Here is a 26,673-nt window from a genome sequence, read left to right on the forward strand (position 1 = left end):
TGAGTGAGTGAGTGAGTGAGTGAGTGAGTGAGTGAGTGAGTGGAGGGTGCATATGCCCGTGTCTGGACATGTGTGTGTGGGTCAGAGAACAACCTCAAGTGCCACTCCACAGGCGCCGTCCACTTTTTGTTTGAGACAGGGTCTTTTACTGGCCAGGGACCCACTTGTCTCTGCCTCTCTCCTCTCCATCACTGCAATTACAGAGGCCGAGATTTTTACATGGGTCTAGGGATCCTCATGTTGGCAAGGGAGTGCCTTGCCCTGGCCGTATCCTTGTCAAGCCAGTGAAGGCCTCACAAAGGAGAGCACTCTTAGAACAAAGCCTTGGGGAAGGAGATAGAGAGATAGAGCCATGTAGATAGGTAGGGACAGAGCATTCCAGGAAGAAGGCAGGATGAAGGCTCGGGTGAGCACTCTCCGGGCATGTTTTGAGTGAGGTTGAGGGTGGGGCCGGAAGCAGAGACTGAAAGCTCCAAGAGGGGAGGATGTCTATGAATATTGCTTATCTCCATCAGCGGGCTCCAATCTGTCTCTTTCCATTCAAGGATCATAATCTGCCAGTTTCTTGGGGAACAAGCAACCAAAGTCTCAAGGGCTTCATTGACCTGGGTGGACACTGCTCCTATGCTTGCCCTTAATGTGCCTGAGCCCTTCGCTTGCAATCTGTGGTCACTTTGGCAGTCAAGATTAGGGTAAGCCAGGCATTCAATGCCGTTGTTACTGCCATTGCCTTCTGTATGGTTGACGTGGCAAAATACCTGAAAACGCAGCTTTAGAAAGAAATCGTTTATTTTAACTTATAGTTTAAGAAGGGATACCATCTCTCATGGTATGGGAGGCATGGTAGCAGGAACATGAGGTGGCTGGTCACATTGCTTCCACAGTCAGGAAGCAGAAGAGGTATATGCTGGCACTCAGCTCACTTTCCCTTTTTATTTAGTCCAGAACCCCAGTCCGTGGAAGGGTGCCACCCACATTCTGGGTGTCCTTTCCCTTCTCAGCTGACCCTCTTTGGAAATATCCTCACATGTATTAAGATCAGAGGTATGGGCATAGCATCTCAAAGTACTATGCATGTTGAATCCTAAATTGCATTTGTTTATTTTAAAGTCAGAAGGAAAATATTTTTAGGTCATATTTATGCTGCTACATAAATATTAATGCATTTGTCTTTATATCAGACATAAAGCTATAAATGCAGTTATAAAGAATAATTTAAAGACAGACACAGTGGTTCACACCCTTAATCCCAGCACTTCGGGTGCAGACGCAGGCAGATCTTTGTGAGTTTGAGGCAGCCTTGTCTACAGAGCAAGTTCCAGGACAGCCAGAGCTACATAGTAAGACCCTATTTCCAAAAAAAGAAAGAAAAACAAAAGAAAAGGAAAAGAAAGAAACAAAAGAGAATTTAAAATGTTTTTTAATGGGGTGAATACAAAGGTATCTAAAAGGCCATGCCCTGGAACCAGGCAGAATCTTCTAGGAATTGAACCTGACTGGGTTACTAGTGCTAGATGGTTTGTCTCTCAGATCCTTCTGACCTAACTGCATTAAAACCCTTAAGTAAACTAGAATGACATTCAATTGCCTGTTGTTAGCAACAAGAAGATGGTATAGCTACAGTTATTTTATAAATATCTCTAACTGGAAGGGTAGCTAGATATCGACTCATGTTATGAAAAAGATGAAAAGCAGAGCTAGAATTAAGCTGACTTTTGGTGGTTCTTTTCCAGGCTTTCTGTAGGTCCTCGGACCACAGACCCTTCTGGAAAGAAGTCAAGACATTAAGTAAAGATGTTATTCCGTATAAGAGTACTAGTAGCATTTAATGGAGACAGGTTCTATTCAAATTGCTTTGTGTGAAAACTCACTTATTCTTTGCACAAAACTGAGTTGCTAGAGATGAAGATGAAATTGAAGCTAGTTTAACAATGACCCCCAAATGGGAGGAATGTATTGACTTAGTGGAGGAGGGAGGGGCATCCTAGGGAAACAGGATAGGCGGTCCTAAGGAGAGTGTTGGAAGCTAAGGTGGAGTTCGGTACCCGGGTGCTCAGGCTCCCTGGCCTGCTTTCCACTGTGCAAACTGCCTTCGCGATCCCACCTTCAGGCAGGACTACTCCACCTAGTGGAGAAAAAAAAGTTGTTTGGAAAATTCATTCTATCTCTGGGGTTTCCACAAAGCCCTCTCCGAGGCAAGAATTCAAGTGAACTGCTTTATTTGGAGGGTGATCTCAAAACAGGTAAGGAGAGGATTGGAAAGTGAGCCAAGGTGGTTGTGGATGGGTGTCAGGAAGGTGGCTATAGCAGGAGCAGCAAGATCTCAATCTTACCAGGATGCCTCAGAAAGAGTGTGTGGAACCGTCTTCAGACTTTTTCTCCTACAGAGTAAGAAAGCTAGAGATCTCTCTTCATTGAGAGTTGGCTTAAAGGTGATGTCCTAGCTTGCTTTCCAGGCCAGAGAATGGCCTTATGTTGAAAGACCCAAGAATCTCCTACTCCAGAATCAGAAACTGTGTGTAGATGATTTCAAAGACAGACCACACCTACTAAGACGACAACTCCTTCTAACACTGTAGTTCCTCAAACAGTATGGCACTGTTCTCCAGCACCTAACCCAGAAAGCCCAGAGTCCAGAGAGCCAGCCGCTTGCAAGGAGAGGGCTAAGGTCAGATGACCACCGTGGACCAATCGCAGGTCCAGGAGAGCGGAGGGGCTTTTTAGGAAGGAGGGTAGCTCATTCGTCGGAATAGAAAAACCAGTTTCCCTATTCCTTTCCCTTACGCTTTTATGTATCTAGAGCCACAGTCAGCCCCTTAAGTACTGAGTTATGAGAGAGCTGGCTTTGCTCTGCCCAGCAGCCTGGGCGCCGGCAGACACGAACTTGCCTACTTCTCTAGCTTTCAGCAACTTGATCCCCTTGCAGGAAAAAAAAAAAAAAAAAACCAGTCATTATCAAAAAGCCAGTTGTCGTTACGCCTCTTTAGAAAAATTTCCATTAAAGATAAAGCAAATTTTAATTAGATTAAGTATCCAATTACTGTAATTACATTTTTAAAAAATTCACATCAGGAAGATGACCCTTTTTAAAAGGGTTACAGGAATAATTAGTATATTCATATTAACCAAAATGTATTGGGTAATATTTATACCCAGAAGACAAAGTACATTCTACACATTTCACCTTTGGGGAAAACTTGCAAATGTTTTGGCAGTGGCATGAATATTTATAGGCAAGAGTGTGCTTTAGCGAGATTATGTGAGGAAGCATTTAAATGCTCACCCATTTTTACCCAGGGGTAAAGTATACAGAAAGTGTAGTTCAGAGATTATGGATATGCAAAGTGTGACTTAAGCAGGGAATTTCTATTAGTTTGCTTAATTAATTGGCACCAAAGACTATTTCTCCTGATTCAGAGCAGAAAGAAGGCATCTATCTGACTGTGACTTCTCTTTGGAAGTAGAGAGGTCATTGTCCCTTTGTCCACTAGCCACCAGAAAGCGTCTGTCTTCATATTCCTTACCTTTACCTACCCTGCCCTGTTGGGGAAGGAATCTGGGAGTTCTAGTGGCTTTCTCCCCAAAGCTTTTCTTCTCATTCCAACTTTCTTTCTCTAAGTCTGCCTTTCAGCTGCAGCTACACCTGCTCTTTCTGACACACATGCGCAGGTTCCCTCAAGCTTAGTGGGAGAGAAACCCACAGGTTTTCCATAACACAGATGAGAAACTTACTGGTTCTTTAGAGCTCGGATTGTCTCCGGGTGTTCCAGTACAGAACTGGTCTCCTGGGAAATCCTGCTGACTGACCCCAGACCTGTGTGGCCTCTTCTCCCCCAGTCAGGATCAGGGAGCTCTCGCTAGACCCTGGTGTGAGGCAGATGGGACTGGAGCCTATGGACAGGGAGCCTATTTAAGGATATCTGTTTTCTTCTTTCTCTGCTCTTCCCTTGTTTTCTTCTTGCTGACTTCTCTCATATCTTATTTTCACATCTCAGTTGAAATCCCTCCTCCTCCAGACGTCCCAAGAGAGGTCTCTGTCCTCATCCTTCTCTTCAGTCCTGTATGCACCTGCCTTCCAGGGAGGCCTCACATTTATGAAACAAAGAAACAGCTGTCACTTTAATCCAATCACTTGACAGTCACTTACGAGTAAATACTCTGGAATTATATTTCCCGCCACCTTTTTCCCTGTAAAAACTCTGCAAGCATCTTTATGTTCAAAGTGTTTTGACTTCAGTATTGATTTCATGGACATAGCTCAGCTGCTAATCACCAGGGTCACCCCTTTTTGAGGACCTCATGACCAGGGTCACCAACAGAAAATGACCATCCTGCACTGAGGACTTCAGTTGTTCCTTTGGTCTAATGAGTGAGGGTCTCTTAGTTTCCCCTCTTCTTTCCTGCGCATCTTTACTCTTCTAGAATGGGTCTCTTGGAGGCTGCCAGTCTCAAGGGATGCACAGGGATGCCAAGGTCAGCCTAGAATGTACCGGTAGGAAGATGCTCTTTGTTTCCAGGGAGATTAAAAGTAACCCATAGTTGTTTGTGGTCCCTGGTTATCTTTACGACCCTTTGGCCATGCTGGAATGATTTCCTACACTCAAAAGTCCTTTCCAGAACCGTTTCCTCAGTTAATGGCTGAATATGTCCTTTGCCAGGAGGACTGCAGCATTGGGAAACACACTCCCTTGATCTTCTGTCAATACACCATTCCTTTAATGTGTGCCTGAACTCATTCCTGCCCCTTTGCTCTTCGCTGACTCCACCGCTGAGTCCTTGGTGTGTGGCCCTAATGTCTGTTTCAGCTCTGACCTTTGTTCTAATATTGGTACCCTCTTGCTTCTAGATTTTCCACCATCCTTTTTCTGACATTTCCTGATAAACACACACATGTTTGTTTCTTCCCTTAAAAAAGAACAGCCCTAACCAGATTTGGTGGCACATACCTGTCATCCAGCACTTAGGTGGAAACAAGAGGTTTGGAAGTTCAAGGACAGCCTCAGCTACATGGCAAGTTCTGGGCTATCCTGACCTATATGAGACCGTGTCTTTGAAAAACAAAGAAGGAGTACAGGCCTTCCTCAACCTTCAGACACCCCAGGTCACCACTGCACTCTCCTCACTTCTCTCCATGCAAGTCATACAGAGTGGACTTGACTCAGCAAATCATACAGAGTGGACTTGACTCAGCAGCCCTGCCTCCTTGTCGTTTATTTAGTGTATAGCTCACACCCACTAGACTTTCGATCCTTATTCTTCAATACTATATTTAAAAACCCAAGCCCTTGCCTTGAGACAAGACCTGCATTTTTCTAGAGGATTTTAATTGTAGTATACTTCTGGATCCAAGATGCCCCCTAAGCAGGCTCCTGACACTTTCAGGACCACACTTCATCTGGCTGCAGTACTGAATGTGGACCCAGTAAGGAGTCTGGACTTTAATTTGGTGTTTTCACTCTTCACTAGGTAACTCCCCTGGTCTAATGTGATCATGATCTCTGTCCATTCACTGTGGCTACTGCTGAAGTTTAAGTCACCAGTTCATTCGTCTTCACATGATCCTCCATTCACATACTACTGTAACATATTTCATTTCTTACCCTCCACTGGAACAAGACTTTCTCTGTGGCGCCAGCTCCCAAATAATGACATGGAGACGTCTTATTAATTATGAAAGCTTGGCTTATAGCTTAGGCTTGTTCCTAACTAGCCATTATGTAAATTAACACACTTTTTAAAAATCTACGTTCTGTCGAGTACCTCATCTCTCTGTCCTGCTCATGCTGCCTCTTCTGAGTCTGGTTGTCAACTTCACCTTCTTCTTTCCAGAGTTCTCTCTCTGCCCTGAAATCCTACTTATACCTCCTGCAGAGCTATTGGCTGTTCAGCTTTTTATTATACCAGTCACAGCCATACTTTCACATAGTGTGCAAATATCTCATATCCTGCCTCACCCCGGTGCCTGCTCTCCTTCTTTCTGTACTTCTAACGGATACTTGGCTATTTCCTCTAGACTGTTTCCTTTACACTTCTTTCCTAAACAAGATCTATTTTTCCCATGACTCAAAGCCTAGGAATATAATAGTTATACAACTCAACCCTACTTGCTGCTTTCAAGTAGATGCTTCTCTATAAACAAACAAACAAGCAAACCATTGCCACTACTACTAACAATAACAAAAATATAGCTCCAGGGGCTGAGGAGACAACTAAGACAGCAAAGGGCTTTGTCTTACAAGTGTAAAAAAACTAGGTTCAATTTCCAGGACCAGTTAAAAACAAAAACAAACAAACAAACAAACAGGTGTAGTATCACATACTTTTCAGCCCAGTGCTGGTAGGTAGAAATAGTTGCATCCCTAGGTTTGGCCAGCTGACTTACTTACCTAGACTAATTTACTTGGTGGCCTCCAAGGCCAGTGAGAAGTCATGCTTCAAAATATAAAGTAGATGGTAGTCCTGTGACACTTGAAGTGCCATGGGGTTGTCTTCTTGATGTCCGCATACAGTTGATTATACACACACATGCATGCATACCTGTATACACATACACATTCACGAATGCTTGCATACAACACACACACACCTCCCATACCTCCTTAAAAGAATTTATCATCAAGTTCTTTGTTTATCATAGTTGTTTGTTATATTTCTATACTTATTACTTTTCCATCTTATAACTCTCACTCAAGATTTTAACACCTGGGTCAATATCTTCATCTGCCCATTTCTGTCCACACCTGAGAACTTCAGCATAGCACTGTTAACTAAATTCCCACTGATACCCCTTTAGTTTCCATTGGTGTACCTTGGGCAACCTGTCCTGAGTTGGTTGGTCAGCTACAGCTGCAGAAAGGTTTCTATGCCTAGAGGCCCTCCCAGGGAAGTTGCTACGCTCTGCATTCCACAATTATCAGTAAAGCACATCCAGAGCCTGCCAGCTAACTTCTAATTGGTTCCTTGCCACATGGAGGGTATCTGATTTCCTACGGATTGGGGCAATGTCCTGGGGTGGGGGAGGTCAGCACTTGTTGCTGAGTCACAGACCTATGTCTTGCTAGGTCTTTTCTGCAGACTGTCATGGAAGCCAAAGCAGAGGGCTGTCTGGGTGAGGGGCTGGGTCCTTCAGGTATTTCATGGAACATCAACATCAAAACTTGAACTCATGATCTTCTTACCAACTTTAGTATGTTCCTGTTATGAAAATTTTTGTTATATAGAATCAATGCTGATCCAGTCATACAGGCAAGAATTTGGGGAATTACTCCAGATTCCCCTGTATCTTTTGGTGGTCACATTCCATCAGTAATAGCTTCCTAACCTATACCTGTTGTCCATGAGCTCAGAGCTTCTTTGTCCCAGCCTCTGCAGAGAGTAAAACCAGTAATACTAGGGAAAGAATCCCTGGGTTTAAATCACAGATTCCAATTTACATCAGGTCATTGTTGGTAAGTTTCTTAAGTTTTTTATGCCTTGTTTTTCTCATTCTCAAATGATCATATAATATTGCTTACTTCATATAGTTACTAGGACAATCAATTAAGTTATGCTTGCTGGTTAGTTTTTGTCAACTAATGTGGAAGCATTTTTCTCGAATGACGGTGTGATGTAAGAGGGTCCAGCCCACTGTGGGTGGTGCCATCTCTGGGCAGTTAAATCAAAACAGTAGCTGAGTAAGCCCCATGAACAAGCCGGCATTCTGCTTTGGTTCCTGCCTCTGCTTCCCTTGATGATGGACTAGAAACTGTAACTGAAATAAACTGTTTCCTAGTCCAGGTTTATTTTAGTCAATGGTTTATCACAGCAACAGAAAAGTAACCAGGGCAGTACGTGCAACCCTGAGAACACTGTAAATACTTCACAGCTTTCAGTGGTATGGATGACATAAATAAGGGTGCCAGGAGGGACAAACATCTGTAGGAAAGAAATCTAAAGGATATTTATTTCTTTGTTTTGTTTTGACACAGAGTCTCTCTGTTATATAACTTTGGCTATCCTAGAACTCACTGTGTAGACCGGGCTGGCCATGGCTCACAGAGATCCACCTGGCTGTGCCTCCCGGGTGCTGGGATTGAAGTGTGCGTCACCATTCGTGGCTCGGATGTCTGCTTCTTAACTAGACCCTCAACCAGTCCTTTATTCAGCTGCATGCCACACCCTGACCTTCAGAGATAACCAGTGCTTCTGATGACTAGAGTTTATAGGTTCTTGGAAGCAAATTAGCTTTCCTCTTGTAGCTGATTAACTTTTTGTGTTGTACACCTCCACTATCCAATTGGTAGGTGGTTAGTGGGTCACTGACTAGTGCTACACAATCTGAAGTAATATTTTGGATATATCTGTTTGAATAAAACTGACTTAAATTAATTTCACGTATTTATTTTAACCCATTTAATATGGATATTAGAAATTATGACTTGGGTTTCTACTGGATGGTGTTGCTGTGTGCCTTACACAGTTTTGACCCTTCTCATCTGCTATCCTTTTTTTTAGCATTCTCTTTAGTCTTGTAGGTTTATACCCTTTTTTTTTCATTTTGGGAGGTGCCTAGGGGAAAGCAAAGATAAATTCATTTGTTATGCCCTTCATGTTTAACTGGGAGTACTCCCTATACCTTTTCAGGACCTAGTTCTGAGATCTACAGTCTCACCACTTTATGACTGGTCACCAACTGCAGGAAGAGATGTGCATGAATGGAGGTTGGGAAAGTGAATTATTCCTGTAAATGAGGCAAGGAGTTAGAGGTGAGTGATGAACAGGTATAGAGAGGAACGCAAAACCACCAGGTTTAGGCACTGGGATGTTCGTGCCTGGGTGACAGCTGGACGCGGGGCGCGCTGGAAGGCAGAAGCTTGCGGTTGACAAACACCGCACCAACCTAGGTCACTCAGCGTAGCTGAGGGCACAAGCGCCTTGTCCCTCGCACGCCGCCGTCTGCGCAGCCGGCGGGTCCCTTGTGAGCCCGCTTGCTTGCTGCGGTTCCGGTTCCGGTTTCAACTCCTGGGCTCCGCAGTACGCAGCCATGGCGTACTCCACCGTGCAGAGAGTGGCGCTAGCCTCGGGGCTCGTCCTAGCCGTTTCGCTGCTGCTGCCCAAGGCCTTTTTGTCCCGCGGGAAGCGGCCGGAGCCGCCTCCGGGCCCCGAAGGTGAGCGCCGGCGATGCTCGAGAGCGGTCTTAACCTCCCAGGCCCACACCACTCCCCTCAATGGCTTGCATGTCATCTTGTCACCTGTGCCTGAACTTAGCCAGTAGGTTGGTTTCCCCTTTTCTACCATGAGTCTGCAGGAACCTTAGTTGGTAGTGGCATTTCAGATTCGTTTTGAGTGCCCAGATTCAGCCTTTTGTTGCCTTGATCTGACACACCTGTAATGAATGATACTATTCTAGAGTCAGGAGGATCACTGTTAAGTTCAAGGCCAGCCTGGCCTGTGTAATGAATTCCAGGTCAGCCAGGACTACATAGTACGACCCCCCTCTCAAAGCAACAAAAGCATCAAATTTTTGCTTAGTAATGTAAACCATTTTTTGGTTGTTGCTGTTCCTGAGCAAGTTTAACTATAATCCTCATACCTGTTAATTCTTGGTTTTTGGCATGAATGTGACTACTGTCTTCTGGCAGTTTTACAGAATCTGTCAATGCATGGTCCTGAATGCTGGGAGAAGGGACTGGAACAATTTGCTATTGTTCTAAGGTTCTGCTGGTAACTTTGTTTTGTGAATAATCTCTGTAACATCCCTGAGCCATGTGAACATTTCCTCTGATTTCAGCCTGTTGGTTGCTGGACAGCTCCCTGTGACCCGTAATCCTCTTTGAATTTGTGCATGGTGGCTGTCCTTCCATCCTTCGGAGCATTAGAGATTAAAAATACTACAAATGCAAAGCATCATGCTCAAGGGGCTGAAGGCAGGTTGAGCACATTATTCTGCCTGTAGAATAGAATGTGTTTGGTGAGCTGTGCTTGCAAAGCTGCCATTCCCCCACCCCTTCCTGTTACCATAAAAAGTTTTGCTCATCTTTTTTCTGTCCGTGTTTTTTTTTTGTCTTGAAGAGTGATGATTATCAAGATCATCTTCAAAATCTGTGATGATCCCGAACAGTGAAGAGTTGTGAAGCCCTCTTTCCCCTGGTTGAAGTAGCTTAAAGAAGTACTGTTGAGTGTGAATAGAAGACACTTCTGTTTCTCAGTGTTGTAGAGGGTATAGAGTTCATTGTAGATATGACTTCCTTCCCTTGAGAACCCAGATACTGATGGTCATTGTTCCTGTCTTGATGTTTTTGCTCTTCCTGTTTTCTTCATTCCTGGAATGCTCATCTCCTGCTTCTTTCTCATTAGTTTAAGTTTCTGCTCAGATGTACCCTCTTTAGACTTTTCCTGATGAACCTAGTTAAAGTAAAGTTTCCTTTACTTTAAAGGTAGTCTTGACTATTAGTTATGGTACATCCTGACATATGTCATACACACAGTGTGCAGACACTGAATTCCAAGGAACAGGAGTTAAATTCCTGCCTCAGGGAACTCCCGGTTTAGTATGTCTAGTAGAGGAAGAACATGAGCACCAAAGTATCAGTTGCTGGTATTCATCTGGTCTACACTGGGAACAGTGGAGATGTGCATCTACAACCATCTGTTGTTAGAATTTAAGTAAGGTTTTATGGAGTTTTTTCTTTCTTCCCCACCCAAAGGCTAATACATGTACCATGCAATTTGTCTATTTAAGCACTTGAGTCAGTTTTTTTGATTGTTTACAGTTGTGTAGCCATCACCCCAATAAGTTTTATAACATTTCATCACACACCCCTCAAGGTAATCTGTACGTTTTAGCTGTCATCACCTTCCTCATTTCCCCATCTGTAGTCAAGGGCAGCCAGTCATCTTTTTCTGCCTCTGTAGAATTACCTATGCTCTCCCTAATTGGCTTTTGTTTTGTTTTGTTTTTGAGATAGGGTTTCTCTGTGTAGTTTTGGCTATCCTGGAACTTTCACTATAGACCAGGCTGGCCTCAAACTCATAGAGATACACCTGCCTCTGCCTCCAAGTGCTGGGATTAAGGGTGTGTGCCACCATGCCCAGACAGTGCTATACTTCTTAATAAGGCTGCTTGGTGTAAGACATCATTTATACAAGGTGTCCTACCCCAGCGTTCCTATCTTCTGATCTCCTGGAACTCTCCCTTAAGACCTTGTCATTGAAGAATGACTTGCAGGTTGAGGTCATTAACCATCCAGTGGAAGGGAATTTCAGGTAGAGGAAACAGAGGGTCTTGAAAAAGGCATGCGTTTTGAAATCTGAGACCAAAGATGTGGAATTTTTTTCTGCTATAGTTGAGGAGTCTGAATTTTATACTAGCCATCATAAGTTACAAGAGAAGAAAAGCATTCAGTTTTAGAATGGGAGTGGTTTGGAAGCTATATGGAGAATGTTCTTCAGTGAGAAGGTTGTTGTCATACCCAGGTGTGATACCATGGCCATCACTAAGTCAGTGTCCTTGAGTTCATCAGTTAGCATGCTTTTAAATGAGAGAAGATGTAGCCTGAGTTGTCTGACAGGAAGGAATTTATTGTATTGTGTAAATGAAAAACTGAAAGAGCTGACTTTGACGGTGGGTTGAGCCATAGCTTGTCTCATCAGAGCTAACCTTTATACCGCGTCCTCTTCACCTCTGGGGTCCTTCTCACAGTGACTCACCCATCTCTATCTGCTATGACAGGATAGGAACAATGGCTGCAGATGTTCAAGGCATTGCATGCTCATGTCCTACTGTCCATAAAAACAGGGTCTCTTCTCTCTACTCACATCTAACCCCTAGTCCATTTCACCTTAATGTCTTGAAATAAGTTACTTGTGATGCTATGAGGAAAAAGGATGTGCTGGAAAAAAATGGCATCAGGGTAAGGAAGGCTGTCACCATTGTGAGGGGAGAGAAAAGCAATTACAAGGGATGTTTTCATATAGAAGTGACAGGAGACAGAGAGGGAAACGTGAACTGTTCCAGTCTTAGGTGACTGGGCAGGTAGTATCCTTTACCTCAATGGGAATGGAAAGAAGAAAGACTACGAGACTTTATTACTCCTATCTCCGGAGTTTTATTTCTTCCAGTTCCCTCATCCACTCCTCATGTAATGTAGTTGGAAATGGCTGAACACAGGCTAAATTAGAAGGGTTCCTAGAATTGCAGAAAGCAGCAGGTATAAAGCAATCTTCTTCTGAGACACTCATCTCCCTTCATATTCCTTTTTAAAGACTGTGAACTGAGTTTGCTGTGAGTTTTTGGCAGTCTCTCTGCTGACTTTGCTGTAGTGAATTAAAACTCCAGGCTGTTTCACTTCCTTTAACGGTCATCTAGGTTTGTCCATTTTGTACTGTTCACTTGGCATTTTGGAACCAAATATGGGAGTTGTGGTTTTCTCTGTTGCCTTTTCCCTGAGCACTTAAATTTGTTGAATTTGTCCCGAGCACTTCAACTTCTTGGAATTCTTTAAAGGGAATTCATTGTTGAATTCATGTCTTTATCATTTATCACCCTGTATTGATTTAAAAAATTGTTAAAATGTTTCAAGCACAAGCAAAGATAGAATATGCAGTGTCTACACCCCTCTCCCCCTCTCCTACCGCCCCCACCCCCACTTTAGCCTCAGCTGTGATCAGTGTGCCTTTGTGCTGAAGCCTGTAGATTATTTTTAAAATGTGTTACTTATTAGCAATTACTTTTAAGATCACAGAAACATTTTTGGGTGATGGCCTTATGCATTTATTAGTCTTGGCATTGCTGTGGTCCATTCTTCTTTGCCTGCTTGCTCCCTCTCCCTTCAGTCTGTTCTCTATGCAGAAACCTTAATAATCTGGTTCAAGCCTGTCTTAGTTAGAGTTTCTATGCTGGGAAGAGACACTATGATCATGGCAACTCTTTTAAAGGAAAACATTTAATTGGGGTGGCTCACTTATATTTTTAGTGGTTAAGTCTACTATCATCATGGTGGAGAGCATGGCTGTGTGCAGGCAGACATGGTGCTGGAGAAGTAGCTGAGAGTCTTGAAGGTGATGGGAAGTTGACGAAATACTGGAAGGTATCGGGAGCATAGCAAACCTCACAGCCCACCCCCACAGTGACACACTTCCTTTAACAAGACCATACCTACTCCAACAAAGCCATAACTCTTAATAGTGCCACTCCCTATGAGCTTATGGGGGTCAGTTTCATCCAAACTACCACATTCCATTCTCTAGCCCCCATAGGCTTTTAACAGTATCACAATGCATAAAGCATTTAGTCCAGTTCCAAAACTCTCCATAGTCTATCACAGTCCCAACAATGTTTCAAAGTCCAAAGCTCTAAGTCTCTTCTGAGATTCATGCAACCTCTTAACTGTAATCCCTTATACAATCAAAATCAAAAAAGCAGACCACATACTTCCAACATAAAATGGCACAGGGGTACATTACCATTCCAAAATGGAGGAAAGAGATCATGGTGAGAAAATATTGGACCAGAGCAAGACTGAAAAACAGCTGGGCAAACTCCAAACTCTGAATCTCATGTTTGATGTTAAAATGCTCCTCAGATCTCCCAACTCCTTTCAGCTTTGTTTTGTGGGTTTTTTTGTCTTTTTGAGACAGGGTTTCTCTGTATTGTTTTGGAGGCTGTCCTGGAACTCGCTCTGTAGACCAGGTTGGCCTTGAACTCACAGAGATCCACCTGCCTCTGCCTCCTGAGTGCTGGGATTAAAGGCGTGCACCACCAATGCCAGCTTCCTTTCAGCTTTGTTGACTACAACACACTTCTTTCTCTTGGGCTGGTTCCACTCCCTGTTAGCAGCTCTCCTCATCAGCTACCCCATGACTTTGGCATCTCTAACATCTTGGGGTCTCCAAGGCAATCTAGGCTTCAACTTAACAGCTTCACAAAATGGCCTCTCTAGGTGTCCATTCAGGGACACCCCTGACACCTGCCTGGTCTCAGCATCTTTCCTTAAGCTGGTTCTTCTGTTCTTAACTTTAAAGCCAGAACTATGTGGCTGAAGCTGCCTACTTCTGCTTCTTGCTGGGGCTGGAACATATTCCCCTCATTCAATTACGTCTCCACTAGCTTTGTCTTTCACTCCTAAACTTGAACTTGCTCTGTAGACCAAGCTGGCTTCAAACTCAAAGATCCACCAGCTTCTGCCTTCTGAGTACTTGGATTAAAGGTATGCCCCGCTACACCCAGCTCTAAGTTTTTCTTTAGTTCCTTTTCCCAAGGTGGGAACTTAGTGGAGTGGGATCTTGCTCTGAGGTCATCACTCCCTTTATTCCATTTCTTAATCTGTTTATCTTCTTGAACACAGGACTTAACCCCATTCTACTTAACTCCATTCCTTTTCTCCTCAAATTTTACATTTTTTTGATCCTTTTCATTATAAATCTTCATTAGAGTTATCACTAATAGCCACATAACAGAGTCTATACTGGGCTGTTTTGAGATTTCCTCTGCCAACAGAATTAATCTAAAACTTTCACTTTAGCCTCAGGCAGACTCTTTGGACAAGGCAAAAAGCACCACTTTCTTCAACAAAGTATCATAAGAACAATCCTTTCTGTTTTATTTTTCTTCTTAGTTTTTATCATTATTTTTATTGTCTATTTTCTCACTTAGACAGGAAGCTCCATCAGGGCAGGGTTTTATGTTTATCTCCTCATGACTGTATGTCCAGCTGTAGATCAGGGTACATAATATAGATAGCATTTACTGTGCACATGGAAGAATGAGTGAATTAGTACATCCTGCTTCCTAGGTATCAAGATTTTCCACTAATAGAGTTTGTGAGCTATAATCATTGCCATTAATTATGTCATTCTTTACAGTTACATAATTGGTTTTACCTCCATGTGTTAAACTACTAAGGATTTTGTAAATTATATTCACAAAGAGCTTCAAGTGAGATGAGAATTTTGTATGATACAAATGAAGATAAAAACATGTATTCACTAGAAATATGTGCACATTTTAACAGTTTTATATCTGGACTGTAGGATTATGGCTGGCTTTTATTCTTTATATGTTTCTATGCTTTCCTTATGTGGGTATACAGAAAATAATATATAATGGCTCTTTCCTCCCGTACCTCTAGCCTCCCAACTGAAAGAATTCTTTTCAGAATCTACTGGAGAGCTACAGCATGCCTCTTCTCTTTATCATGGTAGAGTTCACCAGCTACGCTGTGCTCTGCAAAATGCAGCAGTAATTACCTTAATTTTTTCAGACTTCATCTTTACTTGTGTAATTCATACAGTTTTCTTTAATCCAGTGACTTTATTTCTTAGTCCTATTGGTAGAAATTATTTGAATAGATTTGATCATACATATCATGCATTCCTCTGGAACTTTACCCCCTTAGTATTGTTAATTTTCCATTTAACCTGAAGGTTGCTTCTGTTGATAGAATTCATAGAAACTAAAAGTCAAGAAGTTCTGCTTTCTCTGCATCACTTTTATCACCAGGCAAGTTCCCTTTTTGCTCTAACCTCACTAAGAACACTGTTTATCTTGCTGGCATTTTTGCAGCTCTTAACTTGTTTTGGACCATAGCCTCCTTGCCTAGCATTTGGAAGTCAAAGTCATTCATGCTGATTGCTTCTGTGTTTGTTCATCATTCTGACCTTTTACAAAGACTTATCTCCTGACTTCACTTTATATTTACTTTTCCATCTTTCTTTCCCGACTTGTTGAAATCTTTTGAAATGCCCAGCACAAATGTACCTGAAGAGTTTTCCTCTTAAGGTCTCATGCCATGGAATTGAATCTCTCTGTTTTAAAAACTGCGTAACCGTGTCTTCCCATGCTTGAACCACATAGCTCCTGCTCCTGTTGCTATAGCTGCTAAGAGGGCATTCATCCCTTCTTGGTCATAGTAGCAATCCCTCTGCTTACCGTACATACCTTTTGTGGAACATAAACATTGGCACAATGGCTCAAGCGAACACTGTCCAGTGTTAACTGAATCAAACTTGGAATGACTTCAGGCAGTTGAATCCTCCAAGATGCTAGAACTGGCGCCAGAAGAGTGTTGTCTACCACCTGCACTGGCCAGGAGCCTTTGCTGCTCCCAGGCACATAACCGAACATGCCTGCCATGCTGTCCAATAAGCCTCTCACTTTCATACTTTAAAAAATGGTTCCTTACTGGCCACTTCCCAGGAAACTCATTGTCAGGAAAATTAGCTCAGTCTCTTTTGCCACTATGTACTTCAGTGGTATAGAGCTCATGAGTCCTGATTTCTTTGAGCTAGAAAAATGCATATTTATGTATTATATGCCACATATATCACACTACTCTTGGTTACTTTAATCAGTACCTTTGTATTGGTATGTAAGTGCCCAAGGACAGATGTTTTATCATAACCTTATGAAACAGACACGTGCTCTGAAGGAGTGCTCAAAGAATAGAGGAGATGGAAGCCTTGCAGGAGACAGGTGAGGAAGAAGTCAGAGCTGTCCCAGCTCCAACATTAAGGCATGCTGTGTTAAATATTGCCACTAAAACGTCAATGTTCAGGAAGAAGCTTTTGCATCTTAAGGGCCTGGCCATTAAGACCATTCTTGAATTGTGGTTAGCAGAGATACAAACACATCCAGCTCTTTATTGATTTATTTGCCCCATTAAGACCTTTCATGAACTGCTCTAATGAGAAATATAAACACATCCAGTTCTTTATTGATTTATTTGCTCAAGAATGAAATGCTACAGATGGTTAATGCTACTTTCAGAAAGCTCTTTTGTTAATAGTGTGAGAGTGTGTTTGCTTGTGTTTGCTCATGAGCAATAGGATGGGTATTAACAAGCGAAAGTAAAACTCAGCTCTGGAACGCCATTAAGCTTTTAGCCAAATCTAAGTGATATGCTAAAGGAAAACGTAATGACCAAATAAACCTAAATATGGGAAAGCTTTCAATAAACTGTTTGGATTGAGTCAAGTTACATTTTATCGAATGTTAAAGTACTTTTAGAGGTTATCACATGGTTACTTCCAGTGTTTGAAAAACTATAAATTTTGATATCTTTAATATTTTTATTCTGATCTTCTCATCTGTGTCTTTAAAAGTTTTTTTATTATGTCTATTTATTTAGTGGGGTGGATTAGAAGGTGTGAGCTGCAAGACAGGAGCCCGTTCTCTCTCTTCATTATGTGGGTCCTGAGGATCAAATTCAAGGCATCAGGCCTGGCAGCAAGGACCTTTGCTCACTGAGTCATTACTTTGATTTGTGTATGATGCATATGTGTAGCATATATGCATGTAAACACGCATGTACATGCACTCATGCATGTGTGCCACATGTGTGGAGGTCAGAGGATCTCGGTGTCAGTCCTTGCTTTCTGCCTTGTTTGAGACATGGTCTCTTAGTTTGCAGCTGGGTACACCAGGCTAGCTGGTCTGCTGACTGTAGGTGGGTCCTAGGGCTCCATACTCAGGTCCACACTCTTGTATGGTAAGTGTTTTTACTGCTGACCCATCCCCAAGCCCCATTAAAACCAATCTTTAAAAATTCCACAAGGAGTTAAGAGTGGGCTGGTTTAACCCACAGAAACAGCTGACCTGAACAAGGGGGAGCTCTTGGACTCCAGATTGATGGCTGTGTGGAAAGCATGGGACTGACCCAGACCCCCTGAATGTGGGTGTCAGTGAGGATGAAATGACAGCTATTGGAGATCCACCAAGGAGTGTCTCACCCTTCTTGGTGATCGGACTGGAGATTGGGTGGGGGACTGGGGGACCTGGTGGGGAGGGAGGGGGAGGAGGGGAGGGAGAGGGAGCTGGTATTGACATGTGAAACAAGATTGTTCCTAACCTAAATAAAAAGAAACCCACAAATCCTATTCATGACATAAAACTTCATACTAAAAGATTGGAAATAATCTAAATGTTATTTATGTGGAAAGTGGGTAAATAAGCTGGAGTTTAATTTAAGATGTTGGTCAGTGGTATTGGTGAACTGAGCTATACCTATCAGCATGGCTACATTTTTGGGCCAAGATATTGACTTAATCATTCCCAGATCACAAGTAGAGAGCTGAGTGGCATGAGTATAGTATAGTGTCATGACATCAGGCTTTTTAAAAAATTGTGATACAAAATATCTGAGACAGTCAACTTAGAAAGAGAAAGGTTTATTTTTAACTCTTAGTTTTGGAGGTTCTGTGTTGGTTTGGCCTGCTATTTGAGTCCTATGGTGAGGCAAATCATCATGGCATGAACATATGAAGGGCAAAACGTCTTATATAAGCATCCAGAAAGCCCAAGAGTGAGGAGGGCGCTGTGTTCCCACAATCACCCTTAAGGGCATACCTCCAGTGACTTGAAAACCTGCCACCAGACCCCCCACCTCTTAAAGGTCACATAAGTTCCCAACAGCACGACCCTGGATACCAAAGCTTTAACACACTGGCCTTTGGGAGACATTTAGGACCCAGAATACAGTGATGATCTTCAGTGACCAAGCCTCTAGGATCTGCTTCGTGACTTTGATTTCTAACCCTCAGTAAGTGTACCAACTCTGCTACCTTCTGAAAGCCTTGGTAGCTTAATATGGGGAAAGGCCGGAGGTCTTAATGCCAGACAGTTTCCTCTCCAGCAGAAAGCCCTGTTCCCAGTAACAAATGTTAAGATACTCAGGCAAGATGAAGACTGGAATCAAAGCAAGAAGAACTCAGAAGAGGGGAAGAAGCCACGTTGATGACAGCCATTAGTAGCAAACTAAAATGGAGCATTTGCTGTTACATTCTGACAGCAATGTTTGTACTTTGAAATGTGTAAAGTATTTAAGGCAAGAAGAAATGAAATTCATGGCAACCAGTTAAGGCCATATATTTAGGGCAAAAATGATAAAATATTAAAATGAAATGTGGTGGAATATATATATATATCACAAAATTTAAAATGTAAACATTTTTAAGTAGCAGTTCAGTGTCTCTAAGTACATGTTTACAACTATCACCTCCCTTCATTCATAATATAAAGTTTCAAAACATTCAAATCATGAGTTATGTTATGTAGGCAGTGCTCATGGAAGCCAGAAGAGGGTGCTGGATTCCATAAAATTGGAGTTATAGATTTGTGGGCTGCCATGTGGGTGTTGGGAACCAAACTCTGGTCCTCTGCGAGAGCAGTCAATGCTCTAAACTACTGAGTCATCTCTCCAGCCCCAGTATCATATATGTTTTATGATTACTTAATCATTACAAACCATGATTACTTCAGTGAAATGTAAAAGCACACACTCTAATGCAGTCATGTATTCGGTGTTGGTACTGTACACTGAATACATGAGACAGACCCTTTGCCAAGCAACTTGGATACATAAAAATTTGTTAGTTGAATTGGCTATGGAGATGGCGGGAGAAAAAAGACCTGGCTGGATATCAGAAAACATTAAATTACTAGACAGCAAACGAGTTAGATGGAAAGGGAATGTGAGAAGTTACGCCCATGGAAGCTGCATAAAGTACATATAGATAGTACGTTCCCATATGACAGTGGTTCTCAACCTTCTTAATGCTATGACTCTTTAATACAGTTCCTCATATTGTAGTGATCTTCAACCATATGATTATTTTTGTTGTTACTTCATAACTGTAATTTTGCTACTGTTATGAGCCATAATGTAAATATTTGTTTTCTGATGGTTGTTTGAGTGTTGTGGCCCACAGGTTGAGAACCACTGCCATAAGATTATATTGCCTAATGATGGCATTGTCATCTTAATTTGTGTAAGTATACTTTGATTTTCACACATCAGAGCTGCTAACACTGCAGTGTCAGAGTGTTGTATTCCTATTGTTAGGTGAAATCATTGTAATGAATGCCAAACTCAGAGAGTGAGGGCAGGAGCCCTGGGTCCTAGGTGCGCAAGTGTGATATGTGGTTTCCACATCTCATTGTTGTTCACTTCTAAAACATTTGAGAGTTTTCTGTTGTAAGAAACTTGATTCACCAAAAGGCGATGTTCCCCATGGAGGCCATTTATCTGTATAAAGAGAAGAATCCCTTCATCTTTGGTGTTCTGACCAAGGCCTACTGGCTCAAGTACACCCTTGGTTATAGAGGTTTTAGGTCAAAGTCAAAGTTTGAGAGAATGAATCTACAAAAGCAGGGTATAGAAGGTGAAAATGAGTTTGAGATACAAAAAGATATTAGCTGGTGTTGGAGATATGACAAGGAACTCAGGGAAAAATCAGGATCATGGTTATATATTTTGGAAAGTAAAATGAATTCCTTAAGAATGAACACATTACATAAGGTTGTTCTGGAATTCACTATGGTATCCAGGCTGCCCTCAAACTCATGACAGTCTTTTTGCCTTAACCTCCTAGATGTTAGGATTATAGGTGATGAGGCACCATTTTTGGGTTGACCCACTCTGAAATAAGGGTTTCTCCCATAGCTTCCATGGCATCCAAAGCCAGTACTGAGAGGGAAAGGAAAATTATTGGAGGGGAGGGTGGGTCAGAGGGGATGCAAGGCAGAAGGAAGCTCTCATGCCCAGAAGCTAATGATCTAACCTCCTTGCCTCAGGCAGAGGTCACTTAAAGATGGACAGTTCTCTTTATAGAACTTCAAAATCTGTTTTACAAGGACAAAAGTTCCTTTTTTTTAGGCCCACATGTGTGATTGAGTGTATATGTATGTGTGTAGATATATTTGGAGGTCATTGGGAACCTCAGGTATCTTTTCTTGGACTCTGTGTCTGTCTGTCTGTCTATTTATCTTTCTATCTGAGACAGGGTACTTCACTAGCCTAGAACATGCCAAGTAGGCTAAGCTGGCTGGCTGTGAAGTCTCAGGGATCCTCCTGTCCCCACTTCCCAATCACTTGGATGACAAATGCACACTACCATGCCTGGCCTTTAAATACAGTTCTGGGAATCAAACTCCTGTCCTCATGCTGGCAAAGCAGGCACTTTATCTACTGAGCCTCAGGTCTCGGGTCATATGTATCTTCTCTAATGTCCTTATTTTAAGCCCTTATGCCTTCATGTTTGCTTAAAAGGAATACAAAGAAATTATGTGTGTTCAGCTTGCACAGTATTATCATTGAAGCAAGAGATGCAGTGCAGCATTACTGTTGGTTGTTTTGCCTGAGGAGTGTGTAGCCGGGGTCTTCACTTATGCAGCAGGAAAGGATTCAGGAGTTGTTATGAAGCAAAACTGAGTTAGTTTAGTAAGAAAAGGATACTATAAACCCAGTGTGTAGATGTGGGCTTCTTAAGATAATCACATTTAAGCTCTCTCTCTCCCACCCCCACTCCCCCCCCCCTCTCTCTCTGTGTGATTTTGTGGCTTTTGAAGTCACATTGTTCAAATGATGTCACTGATATCTAAATTTTTAAAGATTAAGTAAAAAAAAATTTGGTGTGCTTTTTTTTGTTTTGTTTTGTTTTTACAAGACAGGGTTTCTCTGTATTGTTTTGGAGGCTGTCGGTCCAGCCTGGCCTCGAACTCACAGAGATCTGCTTGCCTCTGCCTCCCGAGTGCTGGGATTAAAGGCGTGTGCAACCACCGCCCAGCTTGATGTACTTTTGGTAGGGATAGTGTTGGGGATTTACCTGCTAGCTAGGCAATGCTTTGCCATATGAACTGCATCTCTAGCTTTTTGTTTAAAGAATTTTTATCTAAAGGTGGCTTATGAGGTAAGTGGTACATATTTATAGATAAGAAAGGAGTGCTGAGCCAGATGGTGGTGGCGCACGTCTTTAATCCCAGCACTTAGAAGGAAGAGGCAGCCTGGTCTACAAGAGCTAGTTCTAGGACAGGGTCCTACACTAGAAACCCTGACTCGAGAAACAAAAACAAAAAACAAACAAACAAACAAAAAAGGAGTGCTGTTAAGATAAAGGCATAGGTCAAAAAAAGTCAAAGTAGTTCTGACTGTACAGTAAGAGGTAGTACCAGGCATGTGTTTTGATTATAAATATGGTTCACAAACTGCTTGTAAGATTTTCTCAGAAAAATACAGTTCAGAGATGAGAAAGAAATAGTAATGAAGTTAAACTTGTTACTTTGATTGGGACTTAAGCATGGTCATTAGTTTATCTATCATCTGTCTCTTTGTGCCCCTTTTCCTGACCCCATTTGTTTTTGAGACAGTGTCTCCTGTACCCCAGCTAGTTATTAATTCTTCACTCTAAGCCGGCAAGAAAGGCAAATCAGACTGGGGGATGGTGAGGCATCCTTTGCCTATCTGTCTCTTCTTTGCTCTTTCTAGCCTGCCCTCTGCTTGCTTATTTCATACCAATTACGAACTTTAGGTATGGCAAGCCAGCTGTTACCTATGAGCTATTATATTTCAATTCCCCTTCCCACTTTTGAGACCGTATCCTGCTATATTGTCCAGGCCAGTTTTACCTACAGTCCTCCCTACTCATATTCCAAGTTCTGGGTTTATAGGTCTGTGCCACCATGTCTGTGTGTAGGCACTCTTACAATATTGTTTCTAAAAGCATAACATTCTGTATTTGTGTCAATTCCATTTCAGTGTTTCGTTTCCAGTTAGGGAGTTCAGATACTTGAAACTCCTTGCTACATCATTTTAGTGAGCATTCCATCACAGATCTCTAGTGAGTCATTCAGCCCGCCTATCCACAACTGTATTTGAGAACTTCTGCCAGATTTACCTACCAGGGAAAGACCACTAGGTCGTCCAGCCTGTGTATAGTATCACAAAGGACAGGTGTGCCACATAGCAGGGTGGCTGTGTGTTTGCATTCTTACCTCAGTGCACAGTTCTTACCTTCCCATATCTTGACCAACTTTTGCTCCTTTCCACCATCCTGCTAAGTAGATTATACATTTTGGTCACACACTTTGTTAGTATTGAGAACTCACCACTGACCAGCCACTGTCATACTTTTGAGTTTCATCATTTATGTGTTGGCGGCCACTTAGGCTTCCATTTCTGTAAGTTTTTTCTTCATCTTTTGGTCCCTTTTGCTGTGAATTTCCTGTGATGTCACTAAATAGAAGACTCTTCTTCTATATTATAGATATCTATCCTTTCTCAGTTCTAAAAGTTAGACTTTTTTCCTTGACTTCATTCCTCCTAAGTCTGTTCATAGTCTTCTATATTGAACAGAACGCTTTAATTTTGTTGAAGTCAAATACAGCAAATTTGTATTTTTAGGTTTTCTTTAAGATTCTTCTGATCTCTGATGTTCTGTGCTTTAGAGTGTTATCCCATCACTGGTTTTTCAAACACTTTTACTTGAAGACTTATTGTTTCCTTTCTTTGTCTCCAATTGGGACTGTGGTGTAACTTTTGGCTGCTTTTAATGAGTTTTAACAATGCAAGAAAATGGATGACAAACCTCCCCTTCTCTAAGCTCTTCCAGGATTGGCCTTTGACCCTGTTTCTAATGTATGAATTCTGTCTGCTCAGCTATAGCTGATTCAAAGGGATGCTTGCCTCCCAAAGCTGAGTACTCAGTCTTCCTCCAAGGAATTTGGAATTAGGCCAGTCTTAGCTAGTTTCTTGAAGGAGTTGTAAATTGAGAGATTTGGAATGACTGTCTTCTACTGTGGGCACAAAGAAACTAGAGGAGCTATCTGAAGAAAGAGATTGAAGATGTGAGCGAAGAAACAAAGGGAAAAAGTTATGGTCCCATAGAGAGGAGAGAGTTTGAGCTGGAATGTGAAAGTAGCCAGCCTGGATCCTGATGACTTTCCAGTTTCTGGTTCTGTTGCCTCCTGAGGCTACACTACATTTCCTTTTATATTAGATAGGGGTGGCTAACCACTGTTAACAGATAGACTCCAAAGTATATAATGGCCCTTAAACAATAAAAGCTCACTTTTCACTTACACAAACAGGACCAGATGGCTCTAAGTTAGCAGGGTGGCAGCAGTAGAGGCCTGTGCCACAGTTACTTAGAAACCAAGGTTGATGGAGGCTCTGCTATTTGCAACATATGACTTTCAAGGTCTCCTTGGCCATTAGTATTCATCCTACATAAGGAAATGATCATGTAGTTGAACCTATGGGAAGCCTTATAGGCCAAGTTCCTTTGGCTGAAACATTTAACTCTACAGGAGGCTGGAAAATGTAGTTTAGCTATGGACCCAGAAGGAAGAGGAAATGGCTTAGTGAACAAATAGAGATTATCACAACATGCTTTACTGTTAAGAGAAGCTTTTTCCTTGAGAGAAAGCCTTCCTGCCAGCCTGGTTTTAGAGCCGCCTCAGTTCCAAATAAACACACAGGAGGCTATATTAATTATGAAGCTGTTGGCCTTGCTTGTTTCTTACTGGCTAGCTCTGACTTAAGTAATTACCCCATAATTGTTAATCTAAGTATTTCTCTTACCGGAGAATAGTTCCGGGCTTCCTACCCCATGGCATTACATCTTGAATCTCTTGTGTTTCTCTTACGCTGAGTCCTTCTGGACTCCTATCTAGATTCCCTATTGGCCAGACAGTGCTTTATTGACAAATGCACAGGACTTCCCCAACATCTCCTCTTTTCTGTTTAAACAAAAAGAAAGGTCTTAACTTTAGCATAGTCAAATTATATATAACAGAACAGTTATCCAGTAAGAACACAGTTACAACATTTTGTCTATTAACATTTAGCAAGATTTAAAGAAAATACCTTGCATCCCATCCTTGTGAGTCCAAAGTTCTAGATGTAGCTTATCTTTTATCATAACTAAGGAAAACTATAATTATAACTATCTGCCTTCAACTCCATTAAAGACCACAGAAGGATAATATATAAACACTAGGATTGACAGAGACATCTTGCTACCTGGACAGTCACCCGAAGTTCCTCTGTTTTGTCGGGGTATCCATCTTCAGCCCACAGGCCACAGTGTGTCCAGAAGATTTCTCAGCAAAGCAGGAAATTTCAAAACTGTCCATCTGCATTGGCAGTCTGTCAGTCATTTCTCTGTGTCCTGTAGAAAGTCTGGTAGACTCTTCCATGAAGCAGGAACCCTGTAAGACTGAGTTCAGCAGTCACTTTTCTGTGGGTCCTGTATGTCCAGATTATACAACAACAGTCAAGCAGTACAGGCAAGAGCAGTTTCTTGCCCAAATGGCTAGTCTTGCCATGTTGAAAGTAAACTCCATAACAAGTTTCTTCGATGCCCATCTTCCTCTCAGACGTAATTGGTGCTGCCGGGAGCAGACATTTCTCATTGTCAAGAAAAACCCTAAACCATTTTAAATGCCATTTTTCTGAAGGTCTTTGAGAGGTTTGAAGACTATCTATCTGTCTCAAATACATCTCTATATATCTAGAAAACCTAACTTACCTAACTATAAATTCTGACTATTATAAGTAACTATCTATAGCTTGTATTTAATTATGCATTATGTTTTAAAAGATCAGTATAAGCACAATACTTAATCAAAAGGAGAAATATACACATCACAAAATTGACCTTGAAATTGTATCAATAAATGAAAAACAATACCCATACCATAATTCCCCTTTTTACTATTAAAACAAGATTGGCTGTAATCATTAATCAATTATAAGCAACCCATTGAAATGAAAACAAAGATTTATAAACAAGATGGGAATTGGGACGTCACTCATTCCAAACTGCTTCGTGCTGGAAGGGGGCGCTGTTCATACCATGGGGATCATGACAAAACTCAGAAACCTGTATAAGTCCTTATTTTCGTGGTCTGTAAGACTCCATCATCTTAGCTGTTTCAGTTGTTGGAACAACTGGTCCACTGCTTCCGGGGGTCTTGGTTCATCAAACCACAGAAGCCTGGAAGGAATCTTCAGCTTTTCATTTTCTGTAGAAACATAAGTAAAATCTCCTTTCCCAAGTAACATATCCTTATACTTAAATTTTGAAGTCAAGGCATTTTCAAAAGATAGAAGTTGGATTAATTTAGCAGCATTTATAATCAAGTGTACTTTAGCAGCTGTTCCTTCCTGAGCAATCAAAAAACTGAAAAACATAATAGCGTACAGTATCCAGACTCTGTGTATTTTCCATCTTTGCGTGGCTTATTTATCTATTATTACTTTATTTCTTTCACTTTTATTTATTTTTCTCTGAGACAGGGTTTCTCTTTGGAAATCCGCCTGCCTCTGCCTCTGGAGTAAATCCTACTGGAGTGTGCCACCATGCCAGCTTTTCTATTTATTTACCACTTTGCCGTTTCCTTTTCTCTCTCAATCTCACATATATTTTTAAACACACTGTAAACCTTTAGAGGTTTTGTTCATCCAAGTCTGACTTTACTGTAAATCTTTACGTTTTTTCTGGCCACGTGTCTTATCTGTAAAACCGTGGCTGTTTTAAACTGCCTTTTTTTTTTTTTCAAGATGGTGGGCGTAAGCGTGATTCCAGCTTAGCGCCTCAGTCCATGCTGACATCCAGCAAATGGTGCCACTTCCAGCTGTACGTACACACATTTTAATCGTTAGCAGAGTCTCTTAAAACAACCTTGCTGGTTGTTTTGTTTTGTTTTTTCTTTTTATGCCGAGTCAGGAAGACTCCAGTAAGCTAGCCGCGTGAATCTCAGCTTGTGGCTAGCAAAACAGAGCACACCTGAGAAAAATGCTGCTACCAAAACTCTGTGCTTCTCTCTGTTCTTCTGTTTCTAAAATTCCTTTAAAGCTTTTGTCATTCTACGTGGAAATTCAATCCCGCTCTGACACCATTTTGTTAAGAGAAGCTTTT

At 41.8% G+C, this 26,673-nt stretch overlaps 1 protein-coding gene across 2 annotated transcripts in view; it reads left to right on the forward strand.

Annotated features, from left to right (window-relative positions):
• Positions 1-8,979: 8,979 nt before the first annotated feature.
• Positions 8,980-26,673, forward strand: part of Ric3 (RIC3 acetylcholine receptor chaperone) — a 40,783-nt gene continuing 23,089 nt past the window's right edge. For both annotated transcript variants that reach the window (XM_040756718.1, XM_040756721.1), the window contains exon 1: positions 8,980-9,146. In XM_040756718.1, the coding sequence (XP_040612652.1) occupies positions 9,023-9,146 (124 nt within the window). In that variant the 5' untranslated portion in view covers positions 8,980-9,022. The remainder of the gene's footprint in view (positions 9,147-26,673) is intronic.

This window comes from Mesocricetus auratus, unplaced genomic scaffold (assembly GCF_017639785.1).
Source record: "Mesocricetus auratus isolate SY011 unplaced genomic scaffold, BCM_Maur_2.0 Super-Scaffold_4256, whole genome shotgun sequence".
NCBI classification, from domain to species: Eukaryota; Metazoa; Chordata; class Mammalia; order Rodentia; family Cricetidae; genus Mesocricetus; species Mesocricetus auratus.